Source organism: Chlorocebus sabaeus, chromosome 15 (genome assembly GCF_047675955.1).
Source record: "Chlorocebus sabaeus isolate Y175 chromosome 15, mChlSab1.0.hap1, whole genome shotgun sequence".
Taxonomy (NCBI): domain Eukaryota; kingdom Metazoa; phylum Chordata; class Mammalia; order Primates; family Cercopithecidae; genus Chlorocebus; species Chlorocebus sabaeus.
The window spans coordinates 22,334,462-22,358,284 of NC_132918.1; the positions used below are offsets into that span (position 1 = coordinate 22,334,462).

The following is a 23,823-nucleotide window of genomic DNA, read 5'->3' on the forward strand; positions in this document are numbered from 1 at the left end:
CTGGTTTCAACCAGTACTATTCAAACCTGGTATAAGTTTAAGGTGAAGCCTCAATTTCTGTTCGGCCAGCTGATTTGGTTCTATTTAGGATCCTCAGGTGCCAATCTTACTCTGGAGAGTAGGCAATTCTTTTTTTTTTTTTTTTTTTTTTTTTAAATTTATTTATTATTAAACTTCAAGTTGTAGGGTACATGTGCACAACGTGCAGGTTTGCTACATATGTATACTTGTGCCATGTTGGTGTGCTGCACCCATCAACTCGTCATTTACATCAGGTATAACTCCCAATGCAATCCCTCCCCCCTCCCCCCTCCCCATGATAGGCCCCGGTGTGTGATGTTCCCCTTCCCGAGTCCAAGTGATCTCATTGTTCAGTTCCCACCTACAAGTGAGAACATGCGGTGTTTGGTTTTCTGTTCTTGTGATAGTTTGCTAAGAATGATGGTTTCCAGCTGCATCCATGTCCCTACAAAGGACACAAACTCATCCTTTTTTATGGCTGCATAGTATTCCATGGTGTATATGTGCCACATTTTCTTAATCCAATCTGTCACTGATGGACATTTGGGTTGATTCCAAGTCTTTGCTATTGTGAATAGTGCTGCAATAAACATACGTGTGCATGTGTCCTTATAGCAGCATAATTTATAATCCTTTGGGTATATACCCAGTAATGGGATGGCTGGGTCATATGGTACATCTAGTTCTAGATCCTTGAGGAATCGCCATACTGTTTTCCATAATGGTTGAACTAGTTTACAATCCCACCAACAGTGTAAAAGTGTTCCTATTTCTCCACATCCTCTCCAGCACCTGTTGTTTCCTGACTTTTGAATGATCGCCATTCTAACTGGTGTGGATCCTTTCCTTACTCCTTATACGAAAATTAATTCAAGATGGATTAGAGACTTAAATGTTAGACCTAATACCATAAAAATCCTAGAGGAAAACCTAGGTAGTACCATTCAGGACATAGGCATGGGCAAAGACTTCATGTCTAAAACACCAAAAGCAACGGCAGCAAAAGCCAAAATTGACAAATGGGATCTCATCAAACTAAAGAGCTTCTGCACAGCAAAAGAAACTACCATCAGAGTGAACAGGCAACCTACAGAATGGGAGAAAATTTTTGCAATCTACTCATCTGACAAAGGGCTAATATCCAGAACCTACAAAGAACTCAAACAAATTTACAAGAAAAAAACAAACAACCCCATCCAAAAGTGGGCAAAGGATATGAACAGACATTTCTCAAAAGAAGACATTCATACAGCCAACAGACACATGAAAAAATGCTCATCATCACTGGCCATCAGAGAAATGCAAATCAAAACCACAATGAGTAGGCAATTCTTTTAGTGTCGGAAGACAACGTTTGTTGTTGCTGTATTTGTAAAGTCAGTTTGATGAGACCAACCTGTGTGGAAAGAAGTCTAAGCAACCCTTTAGGATGCAGAGGGTGTTGGCAAATCAGAAAATCATCTAGGAGGTGGACCCACATTGGCTGGACAATGAGAGTGTCAATGTAACACTCAGGAGCTGTATCAATCTCTTGTATTTTTGTAAACAAGACAAGCACTAGATTTTTCTCAATCAGGAAAAAAAGCGGCTAAGTGGGAACTCATATGGGTGTGTGATGAGTGAGACAGAGTGGGACATGGCTGGCAGTCTGGACAGGAAAGAAGGTGGAAGCCTGCCTCGGGCCACTGAAGAAGCCGATGCATTGCTGACGGAGGCTGTGGCAAGATGAGGTGGAGGTTTGAACAATGGTAAAGAAACGAAACATCATCAAGTGGGTGACCTGAGAAGTTCCTTAGACATCTGGGGTTGAACCAAGAAATAACACCATTCTAGGTGTAGGTGCCATATAAAGTTCACCCACCAAACATAATCTGTAGCTAAATTTTATTTTAATTCAGAAATGGGTGCTTATAAAACTACTTATTTTTATCTTATTGATAGTATTTGTTGTTTCTGTGAAATCTTGCGTTTTTTAAGGACTTCAGACCCAAAAAGCCCTCATGAGAATAATTTTATTTTTTCCCTTCTGTTCAAGACAGGAGAAGAGTCATCCGACCTGGGTCAGTTTTAAAAATTGAAGGCTAGCAAAGCTGGGGAAAACGGTTTCCTAGTTCCTTCTGTTTGTGCTACTTCTTCTTCTTCTTCTTCTTCTTCTTCTTCTTCTTCTTCTTCTTCTTCTTCTTCTTCTTTTTTTTTTTTTTTTTAAAGGATTTACTTTTATCAAGCTGTCTTGAATATAGGTGCCATTAGTCCCAAGATGTAGAGCAAAGAGTGTGGGGAAGAGGAAACGGAAAGGAGAGGAAGGGGAAAGGAAAAGAGGGAAAGGAAAGAGAGAGGAGAGAAGGGATTTTTTTTTTTTTTTAAACAAAACAAAACTTAGAATCCCTTTTATAACATAGCTATTGGGCTTAGGCTGGTTTTCAGGTTAGATTTTTAAAAGTAAGTTGTGTGGTATGTCTATTTCTAGAGCTGGAGAAATAGGAGTGAAGAGGATTTATTCATGAATGCATGTTTATCCCACGAAGCTGTCAGGTGATTGTCGGATAAGAAGAAATTCAAATGATGCTTGAAATTCTTCAGTGCCCCTCTTTGTGCACTAACTACTGTTATGCTAGACAGAGTTTATGTACTGGCAACTCTCCTCATCTGATTGATTTGATGTCCAGTGACTTTGATTGTGTCTCTTCATCCAGTGAATAATTAAAATTTGATTTAGTTGCCCACATTTAAACAATAATAGATTTCAAGTAAAGATTCAAGTTTCTCATTTCTCTTAAAAAAAAAAGCAATCAGGCAAGAGAAATAAACAAAAGGTATTCAAATAGGCAGAAAGGAAGTCAAATTGTCTCTGTTTGCAGATGACATGATTGTATATTTAGAAAACCCCATCATCTCAGCCCAAAAAATCCTTAAGCTGAAAAACAAATTCAGCAAAGTCTCAGGATACAAAATTAATGTGCAAAAATCACAAGCATTCCTATACCCCAATAATAGACAAGCAGAGAGCCAAATCATGAGTGAATTCCCATTCACAATTGCTACAAAGAAAATAAAATACCTAGGAATACAACTTACAAGGGACATGAAGGACGTCTTCAAGGAGAACTACAAGTCATTGGTCAAGAAAATCAGAGAGGACACAAACGAATGGAAAAACATTCCATGCTCATGAACAGGAAGAATCAATATCATGAAAATGGCCATACTGCCCAAGGTAATTTATAGATTCAAGGCTATTCCCATGAAGCTACCATTGGCTTTCTTCACAGAACTAGAAAAAACTACTTTAAATTTTATATGGAACCAAAAAAGAGCCTTTATAGCCAAGACAATCCTAAGCAAAAAGAACAAAGCTGGAGACATCATGCTACCTGACTTCAAACTATACTACAAGGCTACAGTAACCAAAACAGCATGGTACTGGTACCAAAACAGATATATAGACCAATGGAATAGAACAGAGGCCTCAGAAATAACACCACACACCTACAACCATCTGATCTCTGAAAAACCTTACAGAAACAAACAATGGGGAAATCATTCCCTATTTAATAAATGGTGCTGGGAAAACTGGCTAGCCTTATGCAGAATATAGAAACTGAACCCCTTTTTTACACCTTATACAAAAATTAACTCAAAATGGATTAAAGACTTAAATGTAAATCCTAAAACAATAAAAACTCTGGAAGAAAACCTTTCAAAACCCTACAGGACATAGGAATGGGCAAAGATACCAAGACTAAAACACCAAAAGCAATTGTAGCAAAAGCTGAAATTGACAAATGCAATCTAATTAAACTAAAAAGCTTCTGCACAGCAAAAGAAAATATCAGAGTGAACAGGCACCCTACAGAATGGGAGAAAAATTTTTCAATCTATCTATCTATCTGCCAAAGGTCTAATATGCAGAATCTACGAGGAACTTAAACAAATTTACGAGAAAGAAACCAAACAACCCCATCGAAACGTGAGTGAAGGATATGAGCAGACACTTCTCAAAACAAGACATTTATGTGGCCAATAAACATATGAAAAAAACCTCATCATCACTGGTCATTAGAGAAATGCATATCAAAACCATAATGAGATACCATCCCACAGTAGTTAGAATGACAATCATTAAAAAGTCTGGAAACAACAGATGTTGGCAAGGATGTGGAGAAATAGGAATGCTTTTACACTGTTGATGGGAGTGCAAATTAGTTCAACCATTGTAGAAGACAGTGTAGCAACTCGTCAAGGATCTAGAACCAGAAATACCATTTGACCCAGGAATCCCATTACTGAGTATATACTCAAAAGGTTATAAATCATTCTACTATAAAGACACATGCACATGTATGTTTTTTGCAGCACTATTTACAATAGCAAAGACTTGGAACCAATCCAAATACCCATCAATGATAGACTGGAAAAACAAAATATGGCACATATACAACATGGAATACTATGCAGCCATAAAGCAGGATGAGTTCATGTCTTTGCAAGGACATGGAGGAAGCTGGAAACCATCATCCTTAGCAAACTAACACAGGAACAGAAAACCGAACACCGCATGTTCTCACTCATAAGTGGGAGTTGAACAATTAGAACATATGGACACAGGGAGAGGAACATTACTCATTGTGGCCTGTCGGGGGGTGAGGGGAAAGGGGAGGTAGAGAATTAGGATGAATAACTAATGCATGTGGGGCTTAAAACTTAGATGATGGGTTGATAGGTGCAGCAAACCACCATGGCACATGTATACCTATGTAACAAACCTGCATATTCAGCACATGTATCCCAGAACTTACAGTGGGGAAAAAAAAAAAAAAAAAAAAAAAAAAAAAGAGAACATACATCATTCCTTAAGAGTAACTATAGCCTTTATGTAAAATGAGTTCTCTTTAATTCAGTGTAGCAGTATAGTCCTTGAATTTTTTTATTGCCTTAAATACTGAGGGCGAGTTTTATTTACTATTTATTACCCATTTATTTTCTTGTATTAGGTTCAATTCATTCATTGATATTATTTGACTGACCCTGTAGGCATTTTATTCTGCAAACACTTATGACAAGGCTGATCAATTTGCAGACCAGCCAAATATCTGCAGGATGCCTACGGTTCCCCTCGTATCTCACAGGCTGCATTCTTTGGAACATTCTGTGTGCATGAAGCGAATTGATATAAGACGAGAAAATCGGCTCTGTATTTAAAACATAAAATAATTTGTTAACGGGAAACTTTTGTTAGATGAATGCATTTTAAGAAGTGTAGCCAAAATCTGTGAAAATTATTATATAACCCACATAATTTTTAGAAAATAATATTTAATAACTGAACTAGCTTTTGAAAACATTTTAAGGAGGTAACATGCAAATAAAGTAATTGAGGGAAAAAATAACTGTGGCAATTCTTTAACAAAAGCTTTGTTTTGTTTTTAGTAAATATATATCTGACTATTCAGAATTTTAAAATAGGAAAGGTAAAAAATTTCTTGTAGTTCATTATCTTTTCATTGTTTCTTATGACACATCTCATTTTCTACCTTCATTAAAGGTACATGAATCTCTTTCATTTCCCCTGTAAAACTGTAAGCTTCTTGTGGAGAAAAGTCACGTCTTTTTCATCTTCTTCTGTGTCCCACCCCAGGACTTTAATTAGTAATCTAGCACATGGTAAACACACGTAAATGTTTGAAGAAAATAAATTTCATAAAAATAAAAGATGTTTTCGTTTTTTTCAGGCAAAGCACTGGCATATTGAAAACTACCTTTTCCTTCCTAAAAGAGATACTAATTTAGTGGAAAGTGAGATTCAAAAGGAAATTTCTTTATTTTCTAAGGAGGAATCTTGTTTAGACCCAACAGAACATTCTCTACTTAACAAGAAAAACAAAGATGACTCAACATACAAGTAAGTAATTTTGAACATTAGCCAGATGTCAACTGGAGTCTAGGTAAGACATAGATAAGACTGGTCCAAACTTCCTTCTGTCCTCTGTGGAATGTTCAGTGACTACCTTAAGATTTTTCCAAAATTTGGGGTGTTGGTAGGTATGTATGGAGGAGTGACTTATATTATCAAGGCCATATTTGGTTCTTATTTCTTGACTACATTGATTCTTGATATGTGTTAAGTGCCATCTAGTCTTATATTTCTACTCCATCATCAATCTAATTGTGAAAATTGACCCCTTTCTTCAAAAACTATCTATCTATCTATCTATCTATCTATCTATCTATCTATCTATCTGTCTGTCTGTCTGTCTGTCTGTCTGTCTGTCTGTCTGTCTATCTATCTATCTTAGAATGTGTATCAGATTTTACTCCTGGTTTTGATGAAGTGCACAGGGGTTTATGTGACAAAAGTTCAAAGAGCTTAACTTTCAAGTTAGACATCATTTCCTTAAGGCTTCTCATGCCTCTAGGTTGCTCAGACGTTCTTCTCTTCACGTCACTCTGCTAGGTCCCATATTTACACTCCATTTATGCTCTCATGTCAAGGAGTTTAGTTCTTTTGTTTTCTATGCTTTTGCCAAACCATGCTCTCATAACTTAACTTTCATGCTAAATGGCTATTTTATTCTCGTAGAGATAGATATCCAAGCTTATTAGTTGGAGAATAATAAAAATATTTTGGTGCCTTTGATTTATTATCTGTTCCATGTAAGAAAAGAAATGGAGCTTACTCAGAGAGCTGACAAGAAAATAGTTCTTCTATAAAACTCCCACCATGTTTTAATTCAATGCTTTTGTAACATTCTATGTTAAACAGGTGAAACACCGGAGAGGACTGTCTTTCCTTCTTCCCTTTAACTCACTAGTCACAGTTTTCCTTTCATTGATGCTCTAAAGGTGGGTTGGGAGGCAGGAAAAAGGTAGCATTGCTGTTCTTGAGGCTTGGCAGATGTGCACAGCATACTCTTCTTCCTGGCGATATAGTTGAGGGTTCTTTGATGACCCCACTCAGGGACCTCTGCATTGCACATTTCATAAACTCTTTGGCTAGTTTCTTATGGCTCACCTTCTGCAGCTCATGCCCCTTGTAATACACATCACAGTGTTTTCTATTACAGTCCTGCACATTGCCAAGCCTCCCTTCTTGCACAACTGCTGGTTTAACTTCTGCTTGGCCTATAGGAAACACATTTTGCAACACCAACTTTTCCACTGTTTCCCCACTGCTCCCTGCAACTCCAGGTACAGCTTTTTGCCTGTAGACTTCTTCAGATGTTAGTGAGACAAAGGTCTGCTGTGTCCCTCTCATTGTTACCCTAGAAGACTACGTTAAGCTATTTGGGCTATGTGAATAGAGGCTAGAAATGAAAAAGAGAAAAACTTTCCTCCCTTCCAATGGGAGTGGGTCACAATTGGCACATAAGACTCTCTCTGATGCAATCATCTCTTATAGTTTCCGCATCCTTTGTTTATATCTTACAGTGATGTTGGCTTAAGTGTCACAAGATCAGTTTTGGTGCTACCTTCTTGGCAAAGTGACCCTGCACATAAAGAGTCTAACCACCTCATGTTGGCATGCAGAAATACTTTTATATTAAACATCTCAATAGATTACTTTGCTTTCAAACTTTTTGAACCTCTACTGACAGATAGATAGAAGAAAAAAATTCCCCTTTAGCATTCTGTTATGCTAAATTACTTTGGTATTTGTTCTTCCATTTCCTTGAATTATGGCTTGCAGAAATGTCAAGTGGCATTTTACATTTAGGCAGAAGGATATTTTCAATTTAGAAATCTAGCATGAGCAATCCTGTACAATCATAGAATGCTGGGAATGGAAAGACTTTACATAGGATAAAATGTCCCCGCCTACCTACCCTACTCAATCTTACAGATGAAGAAATAAAGTTACCTTAGGATAACACAGATAGATCATTTTTTTTTTCTCTTTCCATCACATGCATAGAAGAGTGAAGGCAAGTGTTACAGATTCCTGTTTAAGAGTATTTCAGCCAATATAATACTTTCCCATTCCTTATGACAAACTCAGTTATCCTTTAAACATTTTTTTTTTTTTTTTTTGAGAGTGTCTTGCTTTGTCGCCCAGCTGAAATGCAGTGGTGCGACCACAGCTCACTGCAGCAGCAACCTCCCTGGCTCAAGCAATCCTCCCACCTCAGCCTCCCAAGTAGCTGGGACTACAGGCGTGCCACCACACCCAGTTTGCACACACATACACACACGCACGCACACTTTTTTTCTGTACAGATGGGGTTTCATCATGTTGCTCAGGCTGGTCTCGAACTCCTAGGTTCAAGTGATCCTCCCACTTCACCCTCCCAAAGTGCTGGGATTACAGATGTGAACCATCACTCCCGTCCTAAATACTTTTTTAAACCATTCTTTTCCTAGATTCAAACATTGGCAATTTGAACTCTTTACTTCTTTCCTGACTTCGTTTTCAGTTAACTTTGTTTTCTATTGTTCCTGAAAACTTTTTGTTATGCAAATCAGTGCTGATATATACAGTTATTAAAAAATTTATTTTAATTTCTGGGGTACATGTGTAGGATGTACAGGTTTGTTACATAGGTAAATGTATGCCATGGAGGTTTGCTGCACCCATATACCTATAACCTGAGTATTAAACCCAGCATGCATTAGCAATTTTTCATGATGCTCTCCCTCCCCATCTGCTACCCCTGGACAGGTTCCAGTGTGTGTTGTTCCCCTCCTTGTGTCCATGTGTTTTCATTGGTCAGCTCCCACTTTTGAGTGAGAACATGTGAATATGTGGTGTTTGGTTTTCTGTTCCTGAGTTAGTTTGCAGAGGATAATGGCTTCCAGCTCCATCCATGTCCCTGCAGAGGACATTATCTCATTTCTTTTTGTGGCTGTATAGTATTCCATGGTGTATATGTACCACCATTTTCTTTATTCAGTCTATCATTGATGGGCATTTGGGTTGATTCCATTTATTGGCTATTGTGAATAGTGCTGTAATGAACATATGTGTGCCTGTATCTTTATAATAGAATGATTTATATTCCTTTGGGTATACACCCAGTAATGAGATTGCTGGGTCAAATGGTAGTTTAAATACTATTTCTGGTTCTAGGTCTTTGAGGAATCACCATACTGTCTTCCACCATGAGTGAACTAATTTACATACCCACCAGCAGTGCAAAAGCGTTTGAATCTCTCTGCAGACTCACCAGCATCTGTTGTTTCCTGACTTTTTAATAATTGCCATTCTGACTGGCATGAGATGGTATCTCACTGTGGTTTTGATTTACATTTCTTTAATGATCAGTGATGTTAAGCCTTTTTTCATCTGTTTGTTGGTTGCATAAATGTCTTATTTTGAGAAGTGTCAGTTTGTCTTTGACTGCTTTTTAATGGTTTTTTTTCTTGTAAATTTATTTAAGTTCCTTGTGGACTCTGAATACTAGCTCTTTGTCAGATGGATAGATTGCAAACATTTTCACCCATTCTGTAGGTTTTCTGTTCACTCTGATGACACTTTCTTTTGCTGTGCAGAAACTTTTTAGTTTAATATCTCATTTGTCAATTTTTACTTTAATTGCAATTACTTTTGATGTTTTCATCATGAAATCTTTGCCTGTGCGTATGTCCTGAACTATATTGCCTAGATTTTCTTCTAGAGTTTTTATAGTTTTGGGTTTTACATTTAAGTCTTTAATCCATTTTGAGTTAATTTTTGCATAAGATGTAAGGAAGGGGTCCAGTTTCAATTTTCTGCATATGACTATTCAGTTCTCCTAGCACCATTTATTAAATAGGAATCCTTTCTTCATTGCTTGTTTTCATCAGGTTTGTTGAAGATTAGATGGTTGTAGATGTGTGGTCTTATTTCTTAGCTCTGTATTCTGTTCCATGGGTCTATGTGTCTGTTTTTGTACCAGTACCAGGCTGTTTTGGTTACTGTAGCCCTGTAGTATAGTTTGAAGTTGGGCAGCATGATGCCTCCAGCTTTGTTCTTTTTGCTTAGCATTGTTTTGGCTATGTAGGCTTTTTTTTTGGTTCCATATGAGTTTTTAAATAGTTTTTTTTTTTTTTTTTTTTTTCTAATTCTGTGAAGAATGTCAAGAGTAGTTTGATGGGAATAGCACTGAATCTATAAATAACTTTGGGCAGTATGGCCATTTTCATGATATTGATTCTTTCTGTTCATGATCATGAAAAGTTTTTCCATTGTTTGTGTCCTCTCTGATTTCCTTGAGCAATGGTTTGTAGTTCTCCTTGAAGACCGTTCTTCACTTTCCTTGATAGCTGTATTCCTAGATATTTTATTCTCTGTAGCAATTGTGAATGGGAATCCATCTATGATTTGGCTCTCTGCTTATCTGTTATTTGTGTATAGGAGTGCTTGTGATTTTTGCACTTTGTTTTTGTATCCTGAGACTTTACTGACGTTGTTTATCAGCTTAAGAAGCTTTTAGGCTGAGTCGATATGGTTTTCTAGATATAGTATCATGTCATCTGCAAACAGAATTTGATTTCCTTTCTTCCTATTTGAATACCCTTTATTTCTTTCTCTTGCCTGATTGCCCTGGCCAGAACTTCCCATACTACACTGAATAGGAGTGGTGAGAAAGGGCATCCCTGTCTTGTGCCGGTTTTCAAGGGGAATGACTCCAGCTTTTGCCCATTCAGTATGATATTGGCTATGGGTTTGTCATAAGTGACTCATTATTTTGAGATATGTACCTTCAATACCTACTTTACTGAGAATTTTTAACATGAAGAAATGTTTAATTGTATCGCAAGCATTTTCTGTACCTATTGTGGTAATCATGTGGTTTTTGTCCTTAGTTTTGTTTATGTGATGAATTACGTTTATTGATTTACCTACGTTGAGTCAGCCTTGAATCCTGGGGATGAAGCCAACTTGATTGTGGTGGATACGCTTTTTGATGTGCTGCAAGATTTGTTCTGCAAGTATTTTATTGAGGATTTTTACATTGATGTTCATCAGGGATATCGGCCTGAAGTTCTTTTTTTTTTGTTGTTTTGTTTTATCTCGGCCTGATTTCTGTATCAGGATGATACTGAGCTCATAAAATGAGTTAGGCAAGAGTCACGCCTTTTCAATTGTTTGTAATAGTTTCAGAAGAAATGGTACCAGCTCCTCTTTGTATCTCTGGTAGAATCAGCTGTGAATCACTCTGGTCCTGAGCTTTTTTGGTTGGTAAGCTATTTATTACCACCTCAATTTCAGAACTCATTACTGGCCTATTCAGGGATTCAACTTCAGTCTTGAGAGGGTGTTTGTGTCCAGGAATTTATCCATTTCTTCTAGATTTTTTAGTTTATTTGTATAGAGGTGTTTATAGTATTTTTTGATGGTTGTTTGTATTTCTGTGGGGCAAGTGGTGATATCCCCTTTATCTTTTTCTGTTGTGTCTATTTGATTCTTCTGTCTTTTCTTCTTTATTAACTTAGCTAGCAATCTATTTTATTAATATTTTTTAAAAAGCCAGTTTCTGGATTTGTTGATATTTTGACGGGTTTTTTTGTGTGTGTGTCTATATCCCCTTCAGTTCTGCTCTGACCTTGCTTATTTTTTGTTTTTTACTAGGTTAGGGGTTTGTTTGCTCTTGGTTCTCTAGTTCATTAGTTGTGATGTTAGGATGTTGATTTGAGATCTTTCTAGCTTTTTGATATGTGCATTTAGTGCTGTAAATTTCCTTCTTAACACTTTTTAACTGTGTCCCAGAGATTTTGGCACGTGGTCTCTTTGTTTTCATTAGTTTCAAGGAACTTCTTCATTTCTGTCTTAATTTCATTACTTACCCAGGAGTCATTCAAGAGCACGATGTTCAACTTCTATATAGTTGTGTGGTGTTTAGTGAGTTTCTTAATATTGAGTTCTAATTTAATTGTGCTGTGGTCTGAGAGACTGTTATGATTTCAGTTCTTTTGCATTTGCTGAGGAGTGTTTTACTTCCAATTATGTCTTCAATTTTAGAGTAAGTGCCATGTGGCACCAAGAAGAATGTATATTCTGTTGTTTTTGAGTGGAGATTTCCGTAGATCTCTATCAGGTCCACTTGATCTATAGCTGAGTTTAAGCCCTGAATATCTTTTACACTTTCTGTCTCGATGATCTGTCTAATGTTGACAGTGGGGTGTTAAAGTCTCCCTATTATTGTGTGGGAGGCTAAGTCTCTTTGTAGGACTCTAAGAACTTGTTTTACGAATCTGGGTTCTCCTGTATTGGGTGTATATATATTAGGAGAGTTAGCTCTTCTTGTTGAATTGAATACTTTATCATTATGTAATGCCCTTCTTTGTCTTTTTTTTTTTTTTTTTATCTTTGTTGGTTTAAAGTCTGTTCTGTCAGAAACTAGGATTTTTCTACTTTCCATTTGCTTGGTAAAATTTCCTCCATTCCTCTATTTTGAGCCTATGTGTGTCTTGGCATGTGAGATGCATCTTTTGAATACAGCACATCAGTGGGTCTTTACTCTTTATGCAGTTTGCCATTCTGTGTCTTTTAATTGGGGCATTTGGCCCATTTATATTTAAGGTTCACATTGTTAAATGTGAATTTGATTCTGTCACCATGATGCTGGATGGTTATTTTGCAGACTTGTTAGTGTAGTTTCTTCATAGTGTCATTGGTCTGTGTACTTCAGTGTGTTTTTGTATTGACTGATAATGGTTTTTCCTTTTCATTTTCAGTGCTTCCTTCAGGAGCTCTTGCAAGGCAGGCCTGGTGGTGAAGAATTCCCTCAGCATTTGCTTGTCTGAAAACAATCTTATTTCTCCTTTGCTTATGAAGCTTAGTTTGGCTGGATATGGAATTCTGGATTGGAAATTCTTTTTTTAAGAATGTTGAATATTGGCCCCCCAATCTTTTCTGGTTTGTAGGGTTTCTGCTGAGAGGTCTGCTGTCAGTCTGATGGGCTTCCTTTGTAAGTGACCTGGCCTTTCTCTCTGGCTTCCCTTTAAATTTTAAAGCCTACTTCTGTCAATTCATCCATCTCAGCCTCAGCCCAGTTCTGTGCCCTTTCTGGAGAGGTGTTACAATCTTTTGGAGTAGAAGAGGCACCCTGGCTTTTTGAATTTTCAGCATTTGTGTGTTGATTTTTTTCTCAACTTTGTGGGTTTATCCACCTTCAATCTTTGAGGCTCCTGACCTTTGGATGAGGTTTTGTGGGGTCTTTTTTGTTGATGCTGTTGTTGCTTTCTGTTTGTTTTTCTTTTTAACAGTAAGACCCTTCTTCTGCAGTTTGCTGGGGGTCCATTCTAGACTCTATTTACCTGGGTCCCTCCTGCACCTAGAGGTATCACCAGTGGAGGCTGCAGAAGAGCAAAGATGACTGCCTGCTCTTTCTCCTGGGAGCTCCATCCCAGAAGGGCACTGACCTGATGCCACTGGGAACTCTCCTGAATGAGGTGTCTGGTGACCCCTGTTTGGAGGTCTCACCTACTCAGGAGGCATGGGATCAGGGACCCTCTTAATGAAGCACTCTATCTGTCCCTTGGTGGAATGGGTGTGCTGCACTGGCAGGAATTCCACTTGTTTCGACTGCCCTGATTCCTCAGAGCCAACAGAAGGAAAGACTAAGTCCACTGAACCAGAGACCATGGCTACTCTTTCCCCCAGGGGCTCCATTCCAGGGAGATCAGAGTTCTGTCTGTAAACCCCTGGCTGGAATCGCTGAAGTTCCCACAGGGAGGGCCCACCCAAAGAGGAGGGATGGATCCAGGTCCCACCGAAAGAAGCAGTTGGCCACGATCTGCCACAGCCACTGTGCTGCCCTGTGGGGTATTCCTCCCAGGCCAAACTGCCCAGTCTCCCCAGCACTGGCAGGGGAAAACGGCTGATTGGAGCCACAGTGATGGTGACTGCCCCTCCCACTGGGTAGTTGGTTGTCTTAGGCAGTCTCCAGCGTGCTGCCACTGGCTGCCACCCAAGCGGTCACCAAGAATCTGCACAGTTCTGTGCTTGGAACCCAAGGCCCTGGTGGTGTGGGCTCACGAGGTGATCTGATTCATGGGTTCACAGATCCGTGGAAAAAACATGGTTTCCCTGGGGGGTAGCTCAATCACTCACCAATATATAGGTTTTGTAGTTCACAGATTTCTCTTAAAACTGGAGCTTTGTTGTCTATCAGATTAAATAGGAGTACAGCAAACAGGTCTTCTCAGGTTGATTATAAGATTATACAGGCATTGGTAGACTTCTGGGGGTGAGAGGCAAAGTTATTTCTACTGTACAGCATTTTGTGAAATGAAAAATAATGCATCAAAAAGTACTTGTGATCTTTAAAGTTTCTGTCTTAATCTAATTCAGATGAGACTGGATTGATATAATTTTAAGACTTTGTAATAATGAGATAGTATAGAAAAATGTCATTTAGGAATTAAACTAATAAAAAAAGGGTTAAAAACGTATCCTCAGAATTGGTTATCATGTACATCCTTCAGTTCTCCCAGGAATATGATCAGGAATCCTTTGCAGAAATCAGACAAACACAATAAAATTATGAGCTATAGAATGTCCTTTGTGCTTTCCATCTGATACAGAAAATATTATAAATCATTTTGTTTTTAAGAAATATTGTTCTGAAGAATCTGCCCCTTTACCTAATCAGATTGGCAAATTCAAGGAGAGAATCATGCTAACTCTCATCCATATGAAAAAATATGAAAGGAAAATAAATATGTGAAAGAATTTAGACTACAGGGCAAAAAGTACATTTGGTGTATATATGCAGGTGGGGGTATGTTTAGAGAGGGGGGTGTGCACAGGAAGAAAGATGAAGGAAAAAAGAAAAAGTCTAAAGAAAATGGGAGAAACAAGAAACATGAAGAAAAATTTAAGTGTTTTAAAGCTATTTTCTCATTTTAACACCTAAGAGTCTCTTTGCAGATTAAAAAATTAGGGTATATATTATCTTCTGGCTTATACAAACATACTTGGATTTTTGCAGGGCTGAAAGTATTTTATAACACTATTTGTGAGAAGTAGGTAGAAGGTAAAGAATTATCTTCAATTTAAGTCTTGGGGAGATGAATATAGAATTTAAGAGATTAATAGAAAGGCCTAATTCTAAGTTAACAATTGATATGGAGAAATAGATTTATCCTTTTCCTAGATTCTGCAAAAGTCATACTAGCTTTAAAAAACTTTAAAAATAAATAAACAAATAAGTGAAGGGATAAAATCGTAAAAAAAAAACTACAGTGGACATATATTTTTCCTAGTTTATAGGAATATTTGTTTTCTGGACTCATATAAAATTATCTAAAAAAGGAAAATTATAGATAAAATGAATAATTTAGAAAATACAGTTTCAGAATATTTCCTTATTATAAAATTAATATTGGGATTACAGGCATGTGCCACCATGCCCAGCTCATTTTTGTATTTTTAGTAGAGACGGGTTTTATCATGTTGGCCAGGCTGGTCTTAAACTCCTGACCTCGTGATCCACCTGCCTTGGCCTCCCAAAGTTCTGGGATTATAGGCGTGAGCTGCTGTGCCTGGCCAAAAATAATACATTTTTATTATGGGAAAATTTGGAAGTACAAATGAGCAAAAGGTGAAAATATCTGTGGTAAAGCCATTGTTAACTTTAGGCATTTCACTTTTAAGACCTTGTTTTAGGCTTATTTACCACAATGAAAAAATGTACATTTTATAAAAATGGGAGCTTAGTAGACTCAGTTTATAACCTGTTTTATCACTCAAAAATATATAGTAAGTACATTTTCATATTAGTTAATATGAATATCCATGGACAACAACATTTATAATGACTTGTAGCTTTTTAACCATTTTCTTTATTTCAAATACATAGATTGTTTACAAATTTTAACTGGGAAAACACTTCTTTAAATACTTTCATGTGCACACATTAGAATATTTTATTGAATTCATAATTAGAATAAATTCTTTGAAGAGAAATTGCTGAGTCAAAAGGCATAAAGGCCTTTGGGTCATCTTGCTGAAGGTCATCTTGCTGTCTGGACATATCAGCTCTCCCTCCAGCAGCAATACAAATGGTTGCTTTCCTGCCTTTGAACCAAGAATGGATGTTATTGCCATCTTAAAAGTGTTGCTATGATATCTTATTGTTTTAAACTACAGTTTTTGATTATTTATGAAAGTAAACAATTTTCAGGTTTATTAACCTTTAGTAATTCAATAATAAATTTGAAAGGGATACTCGAAGTCTACTAGACTAACTCCTGTGGTATCCTTAAGAGAAACACATCCCAGCCTTTTTGAATAGTTCCTGTATGACATATTCACATCTCACAGATGCACTTCTCTGTTATTGGTCTATTCTTAATGTCTCTAACGTTAAGTAAAATCCATCTGTAGAACTCTCACTTATCAAGATCTTCATTCTTATTCTAGAGCAACAAAGAGCATAAACTACTCCATTTTTATTATCTGACACATTTTCCTTTGGTTACCATTTAAAAAATTGCTTGTCTGGAAGGGATTCATTACTAGAAACGAGTATAAAGAGTCAGATGAGAAATGAAACAAAAATTCTGCTAGTTTCCCAGTAATTTTATATAAGGCAGAAAGCACACCTCAAATTAATGTTTCTTAAACATGGAAAATAATTATGGTATTTTAAATTCCATGTTATTGTTAGGAGGGAACTGATATTTAATATTATTTACATGCTTTTGATTACCTAGTTATTCTGTCAGTAGATTTCACATGAGAAATTAAATTAGAAAATAGATAAATAGCTATAAGAAAAACACAAAATATTAAAATCCCATTTTAAATTAGGCTTTATGTGGTGTAAATACTTGAAGAATTGGCAGTCTACTTTCACCAACAATCTGGCAATAACTATCCTATGTCCATGTATGACAAATGAAAGCATGTGATGCTCTATTCAATTTTTGAAATTTGAAATTTAAAAATACTAGAGCAGTAAATTATTATTTGGGGGAGTGCCGCATCTTTTTACTTTTTGTCTGATCATTCTGCTAGTTCTCAAGAATATTAGAGCTGCTGTAGGGGGATGTTAGAACTCCCTGCTTGGAGTGAAAAATATTGTCTCGTTCTTGCTTAAAGTGATAGTAGCCAACACCATCTGAGCCCTGACTATATTTCAGGGCCCGTTCTAAGGTCTTTATATGTTTACCTCATTTAATTCTCACTGTAATCCTTGGAGATAGCTACTATTATCATCCCCGTTTCACAACTTGAAAAACAGGTGGAGAAATTTAGTGATTTGCACAAGGTCAACCAACCAAGAGGTGAACCGGGGATACAAATGCAGGCATTCAGGCTCCAGAGTTAGTACTTTACCTAACAAGCATCATGTGAAAATATTGACAAATTATTGGTTTGCGAGTCAAGCCATCAAATATTTTATCAAGTACCTTCTATGTATAAGCCACTACTCTAAGCATTTTTTACTCCCTTTTTTATGCCTAGGAGGGTACTCGAGTGATTGTCACAGTCATACCTCCCTTCCACAGCCAGAGCCAAGAGAAGGGAGATCAGTTACAGACTTTCCTTCTCATAGTATTTATGCCAAGGCTAGTGGATCCCATAGTAGATCACCTTCCTGCATCACCTACTAAGGCATTTTTGAAAAATGTTTTAAAACTCTATTTAAGCCTGGAACTACAGTCTTCTGCTGCTTCTTTTTTTTTTTTCTTTATTATTATTATACTTTAAGGTCTAGGGTACATGTGCATGACGTGCAGGTTTCTTACATATGTATACTCGTGCCATGTTGGTGTGCTGCACCCATCAACTTGTCAGCACCCATCAACTCGTCATTTACATCAGGTATAACTCCCAATGCAAGACCTCCCCCCTCCCCCCTCCCCATGATAGGCCCCGGTGTGTGATGTTCCCCTTCCCGAGTCCAAGTGATCTCATTGTTCAGTTCCCACCTATGAGTGAGAACATGCAGTGTTTGGTTTTCTGTTCTTGCAATAGCTTGCTGAGAATGATGGTTTCCAGCTGCATCCATGTCCCTACAAAGGACACAGACTCATCCTTTTTTATGGCTGTGTGGCATTCCATGGTGTATATGCGCCACATTTTCTTAATCCAGTCTGTCACTGATGGACATTTGGATTGATTCCAAGTCTTTGCTATTGTGAATAGTGCTGCAATGAACATACGTGTGCATGTGTCTTTATAGCAGCATGATTTATAATCCTTTGGGTATATACCCAGTAATGGGATGACTGGGTCATATGGTACTTCTAGTTCTAGATCCTTGAGAAATCACCATACTGTTTTCCATTATGGTTGAACGAGTTTACAATCCCACCAACAGTGTAAAAGTGTTCCTATTTCTCCACATCCTCTCCAGCACCTGTTGTTTCCTGACTTTTTAATGATCGCCATTCTAACTGGTGTGAGATGGTATCTCACTGTGGTTTTGATTTGCATTTATCTGATGGCCAGTGATGACGAGCATTTTTTCATGTGTCTGTTGGCTGTATGCATGTCTTCTTTTGATAAATGTCTGTTCATATCCTTTGCCCACTTTTTGATGGGGTTATTTGTTTTTTTCTTGTAAATTTGTTTGAGTTCTTGTAGGTTCTGGTTATTGGCCCTTTGTCAGATGAGTAGATTGCAAAAATTTTCTCCCATTCTGTAGGTTGCCTGTTCACTGTGATGGTAGTTTCGTTTGCTGTGCAAAAGCTCTTTAGTTTAATTAGATTCCATTCGTCAATTTTGACTTTTGCTGCTGTTGCTTTTGGTGTTTTAGACATGAAGTCCTTGCCTATGCCTATGTCCTGCATGGTATTACCTCAGTTTTCTTCTAGGGTTTTTATGATATTAGGTCTAACATTTAAGTCTCTAATCCATCTTGAATTAATTTTCATATAAGGAGTAAGGAAAGGATCCAGTTTCAGCTTTCTACTTATGGCTAGCCAATTTTCCCAGCACCATTTATTAAATAGGGAATCCTTTCCCCATTGCTTGTTTTTTGTCAGGTTTGTCAAAGATCAGATGGTTGTAGATGTGTGGTGTTATTTCTGAGGACTCTGTTCTGTTCCATTGGTCTATATCTCTGTTTCGGTACCAGTACCATGCTGTTTTGGTTACTGTAGCCTTGTAGTATAGTTTGAAGTCAGGTAGCGTGATGCCTCCAGCTTTGTTCTTTTGACTTAGGATTGTCTTGGCAATGCGGGCTCTTTTTTGGTTCCATATGAACTTTAAAGCAGTTTTTTCCAATTCTGTGAAGAAACTCATTGGTAGCTTGATGGGGATGGCATTGAATCTATAAATTACCTTGGGCAGTATGGCCATTTTCACGATATTGATTCTTCCTAACCATGAACATGGTATGTTCTTCCACTTGTTTGTGTTCTCTTTTATTTCACTTAGCAGCAGTTTGTAGTTCTCCTTGAAGAGGTCCTTTACATCCTTTGTAAGTTGTATTCCTAGGTATTTTATTCTCTTCAAAGCAATTGTGAATGGAAGTTCATTCCTGATTTGGCTCTCTGTTTGTCTGTTACTGGTATATAAAAATGCTTGTGATTTTTGAATATTAATTTTGTATCCTGAGACTTTGCTGAAGTTGCTTATCAGCTTGAGGAGATTTTGGGCTGAGATGATAGGGTTTTTTAAACATACAATCATGTCATCTGCAAACAGGGACAATTGAATTCTTCTTTTCCTAACTGAATACACCTTATTTCTTTCTCTTGCCTGATTGCCCTAGCCAGAACTTCCAACACTATGTTGAATAGGAGTGGTGAGAGAGAGCATCCCTGTCTTGTACCAGTTTTCAAAGGGAATGCTTCCAGTTTTTCCCCATTCAGTATGATATTGGCTATGGATTTGTCATAAATAGTTCTTATTATTTTGAGATATGTTCCATCAATACCGAATTTATTGAGAGTTTTTAGCATGAAGGACTGTTGAATTTTGTCAAAGGCCTTTTCTGCATCTATTGAAATAATCATGTGTTTTTTGTCTTTGGTTCTGTTTATATGCTGGATTACGTTTATTGATTTGTGTATGTTGAACCAGCCTTGCATCCCAGGGATGAAGCCCACTTGATCATGGTGGATAAGCTTTTTGATGTGCTTCTGGATTCTGTTTGCCAGTATTTTATTGAGGATTTTTGCATCAATGTTCATCAGGGATATTAGTCTCAAATTCTCTTTTTTTGTTGTGTCTCTGCCAGGCTTTGGTATCAGGATGATGTTGGCCTCATCAAATGAGTTAGGGAGGATTCCCTCTTTTTCTATTGATTGGAATAGTTTCAGAAGGAATGGTACCAGCGCCTCCTTGTACCTCTGGTAGAATTCAGCTGTGAATCCATCTGGTCCTGGACTTTTTTTGGTTGGTAGGCTATTAATTATTGCCTCAATTTCAGAGCCTGCTATTGGTCTATTCAGGGATTCAACTTCTTCCTGGTTTAGTCTTGGAAGAGTATAAGTGTCCAGGAAATTATCCATTTCTTCTAGATTTTCCAGTTTATTTGCAAAGAGGTGTTTATAGTATTCTGATGGTAGTTTGTATTTCTGTGGGGTTGGTGTTGATATCCCCTTTATCATTTTTTATTACATCTATTTGATTCTTCTCTCTTTTCTTCTTTATTAGTCTTGCTAGCAGTCTATCAATTTTGTTGATCTTTTCAAAAAACTAACTCCTGGATTCATTGATTTTTTGGAGGGTTTTTGTGTCTCTATCTCCTTCAGTTCTGCTCTGATCTTAGTTATTTCTTGCCTTCTGCTAGCTTTTGAATGTGTTTGCTCTTGCTTCTCTAGTTCTTTTTATTGTGATGTTAGAGTGTCAATTTTAGATCTTTCCAGCTTTCTCTTGTGGGCATTTAATGCTATAAATTTCCCTCTACACACTGCTTTAAATGTGTCCCAGAGATTCTGGTATGTTGTATCTTTGTTCTCATTGGTTTCAAAGAACATCTTTATTTCTGCCTTCATTTTGTTATGGACCCAGTAGTCATTCAGGAGCAGGTTGTTCAGTTTCCATGTAGTTGAGTGGTTTTGATTGAGTTTCTTAGTCCTGAGTTCTGCACTGTGGTCTGAGAGACAGTTTATTATAATTTCTGTTCTTGTACATTTGCTGAGGAGTGCTTTACTTCAAATTATATGGTCAGTTTTCGAATAAGTGCGATGTGGTGCTGAGAAGAATGTATATTCTGTTGATTTGGGGTGGAGAGTTCTGTAGATGTCTATTAGGTCCGCTTGTTGCAGAGTTGAGTTCAATCCCTGGATATCCTTGTTAACTTTCTGTCTCGTTGATCTGTCTAATGTTGACAGTGGGGTGTTGAAGTCTCCCATTATTATTGTGTGGGAGTCTAAGTATCTTTGTAAGTCTCTAAGGACTTGCTTTATGAATCTGGGTGCTCCTCTGTTGGGTGCATATATATTTAGGATGGTTAGCTCTTCCTGTTGAATTGATCCCTTTACTATTATGTAATGGCCTTCTTTGTCTCTTTTGATCTTTGATGGTTTAAAGTCTGTTTTATCAGAGACTAGGATTGCAACCCCTGCTTTTTTTTTGTTTTCCATTTGCTTGGTAGATCTTCCTCCATCCCTTTATTTTGAGCCTGTGTGTGTCTATGCATGTGAGATGGGTCTCCTGAATACAGCAAACTGATGGGTCTTGACTCTTTATCCAATTTACCAGTCTGTGTCTTTTAATTGGACCATTTATTCCATTTACATTTAAGGTTAATATTGTTATGTGTGAACTTGATCCTGTCATTATGATATTAGCTGGTTATTTTGCTCGTTAGTTGATGCAGTTTCTTCCTAGCATCGATGGTCTTTACATTTTGGCATATTTTTGCAATGGCTGGTACTGGTTGTTCCTTTCCATGTTTAGTGCTTCCTTCAGGATCTCTTGTAGGGCAGGCCTGCTGGTGACAAAATCTCTAAGCATTTGCTTATCTGTAAAGGATTTTATTTCTCCTTCACTTATGAAACTTGGTTTGGCTAGATATGAAATTCTGGGTTTAAAATTCTTTTCTTTAAAAATGTTGAATATTGGCCCCCACTCTCTTCTGGCTTGTAGAGTTTCTGCCGAGAGATCTGCTGTCTGATGAGCTTCCCTTTGTGGGTAACCCGACCTTTCTCTCTGGCTGCCCTTAAGAGTTTTTCCTTCATTTCAACTTTGGTGAATCTGACAATTATGCGTCTTGGAGTTGCTCTTCTTGAGGAGTATCTTCGTGGTGTTCTCTGTATTTCCTGAATTTGAATGTTGGCCTGCCTTCCTAGGTTGGGGAAGTTCTCCTGGATGATATCCTGAAGAGTGTTTTCCAACTTGGTTCCATTTTGCCCCTCACTTTAAGGCACCCCAATCAGACGTAGATTTGGTCTTTTCACATAATCCCATACTTCTTGAAGGCTTTGTTCATTTCTTTTTTCTCTTTTTTCTTTAGACTTCTCTTCTCGCTTCATTTCATTCATTTGATCCTCAATCACTGATACTCTTTCTTCCAGTTGATCGAGTCGGTTACTGAAGCTTGTGCATTTGTCATGTATTTCTCGTGTCATGGTTTTTATATCTGTCAGTTCGTTTATGGCCTTCTCTGCATTGATTATTCTAGTTGTCCATTCTTCCATTCTTTTTTCAAGATTTTTAGTTTCTTTGTGCTGGGTACATAATTCCTCCTGTAGCTCTGAGAAGTTTGATGGACTGAAGCCTTCTTCTCTCAACTCATCAAAGTCATTCTCCGTTCAGCTTTGATCCGTTGCTGGCAATGAGCTGCGTTCCTTTGGAGGGGGAGATGTGCTCTTATTTTTTGAATTTCCAGCTTTTCTTCCCTGCTTTTTCCCCATCTTTTTGGTTTTATCTGCCTTTGGTCTTTGATGATGGTGAAGTACTGATGGAGTTTTGGTGTGGGTGTCCTTCCTGTTTGTTAGTTTTCCTTCTAACAGTCAGGACCCTCAGCTGTAGGTCTTTTGGAAATTGCCTGAGGTCCACTCCAGACCATGTTTTCCTGGGTATCAGCAGCAGAGGCTGCAGAAGATAGAATATTGCTGAACAGCCAGTGTACCGGTCTGATTCTTGCTTTGGAAGCTTCATCTCAGGGGTGTACCCTGCCATGTAAGGTGTGGGGTGTCAGTCTGCACCTAGTGGGGGATGTCTCCCAGTTAGGCTACTCAGGGGTCAGGGATCCACTTGAACAGGCAGTCTGTCCATTCTCAGAGCTCAACCTCCATGTTGGGAGATCCACTGCTCTCTTCAAAGCTGTCAGACAGGGTCGTTTGCATCTGCAGAGGTTTCTGCTGCTTTTTGTTTAGCTGTGCCCTATCCCCAGAGGTGGAGTCTACAGAGACAGGCAGGCCTCCTTGAGCTGCTGTGGGCTCCACCCAGTTTGAACTTCCCAGCGGCTTTGTTTATCTACTTAAGCCTCAGCAATGGCAGGTTCCGCTCCCCCAGCCTCGCTGCTGCGTTCAGTTAGATCGCAGGCTGCTGTGCTAGCAATGAGGGAGGCTCCCTGGGCATGGGACCCTCCTGGCCAGTTGTGTGATATAATCTCCTGGTGTGCCCGTTTCTAAGATCCTTGGTAAAGCTCAGTATTGGGGTGGGAGTTACCCAATTTTCCAGGTGTTGTGTGTCTCAGTTCCCCTGGCTAGGAAAAGGTATTCCATTCCCCCTTGCACTTCCCAGGTGAGGCGATGCCTCGCCCTGCTTCAGACCTCAGTGGTTGGGCTGCAGCAGCTGACCAGCACCGATTGTCCGGCACTCCCTAGTGAGATGAACCCAGTACCTCAGTTGAAAATGCAGAAATCACCTGTCTTCTGTGTCGCTCGCGCTGGGAGCTGGAGACTGGAGCTGTTCCTATTCGGCCATCTTGCTCCACCCCTCTTCTGCTTTTTCTTCATCCATCACTTCTCCTC

At 38.2% G+C, this 23,823-nt stretch overlaps 1 protein-coding gene across 1 annotated transcript in view; it reads left to right on the plus strand.

Annotated features, from left to right (window-relative positions):
* The window catches only part of WDR49 (WD repeat domain 49), a 183,541-nt gene that overhangs the window by 130,924 nt on the left and 28,794 nt on the right, over nt 1-23,823 (plus strand). The window contains exon 15 of the mRNA XM_037988593.2: nt 5,751-5,920. Within this exon, the coding sequence (XP_037844521.2) occupies nt 5,751-5,920 (170 nt within the window). The remainder of the gene's footprint in view (nt 1-5,750; nt 5,921-23,823) is intronic.